The 450-nt window shown below is 64.0% G+C and overlaps 1 protein-coding gene across 1 annotated transcript in view; it reads left to right on the forward strand.

Annotated features, from left to right (window-relative positions):
* The first annotated feature begins 249 nt into the window (after window positions 1-249).
* The window catches only part of Wnk4 (WNK lysine deficient protein kinase 4), a 13,136-nt gene continuing 12,935 nt past the window's right edge, over window positions 250-450 (forward strand). Inside the window, exon 1 of the mRNA XM_019209227.1 lies at window positions 250-432. Within this exon, the coding sequence (XP_019064772.1) occupies window positions 250-432 (183 nt within the window). The remainder of the gene's footprint in view (window positions 433-450) is intronic.

The following is a 450-nucleotide window of genomic DNA, read 5'->3' on the forward strand; positions in this document are numbered from 1 at the left end:
AGTGAGGCGGCACCACTGATGTACGCTACTAAAATCTCAGCTCTCGCTGCCTGCCTGTGCTGTTACTGCATGAGCTGGCGAGGAGGTGGCCGGTTCCGCCGAGTGACTGAGGCCGGTTGGAGCAGGCCTGGGGGTGGGCCTTGTCAGGAGGGCTGAGGGGACCCAGCTAGGGGACAGGCGGCCCGTGAGCCCCTCCTGCCGTCCTTCTGGTCTGAGCAGTGTGGTTGTGGCCAGGGCCAGATGACGGGGATGAAGCGGCTGTGGACTTTGGCAAATAAGAGGGAAGAAAAAGAGCCCACAGTGAAAATAGCCACTGTGGCCAGGCCTGACTGGCTGGGGAGGACTCGCCCTGGGGTGCTGACCGGCGGAGAGACGGCGAGCCAGAAGCAGGCCTTTCCGCGGACCTTCCGTCCGCCTGGGCGGCTTCAGCCGGTAGACAGGGAACCAGCT

The sequence above is a fragment of the Fukomys damarensis genome, unplaced genomic scaffold (genome assembly GCF_012274545.1).
Source record: "Fukomys damarensis isolate Sample0158 unplaced genomic scaffold, DMR_v1.0_HiC HiC_scaffold_13, whole genome shotgun sequence".
In the NCBI taxonomy this organism is placed as follows: Eukaryota; Metazoa; Chordata; class Mammalia; order Rodentia; family Bathyergidae; genus Fukomys; species Fukomys damarensis.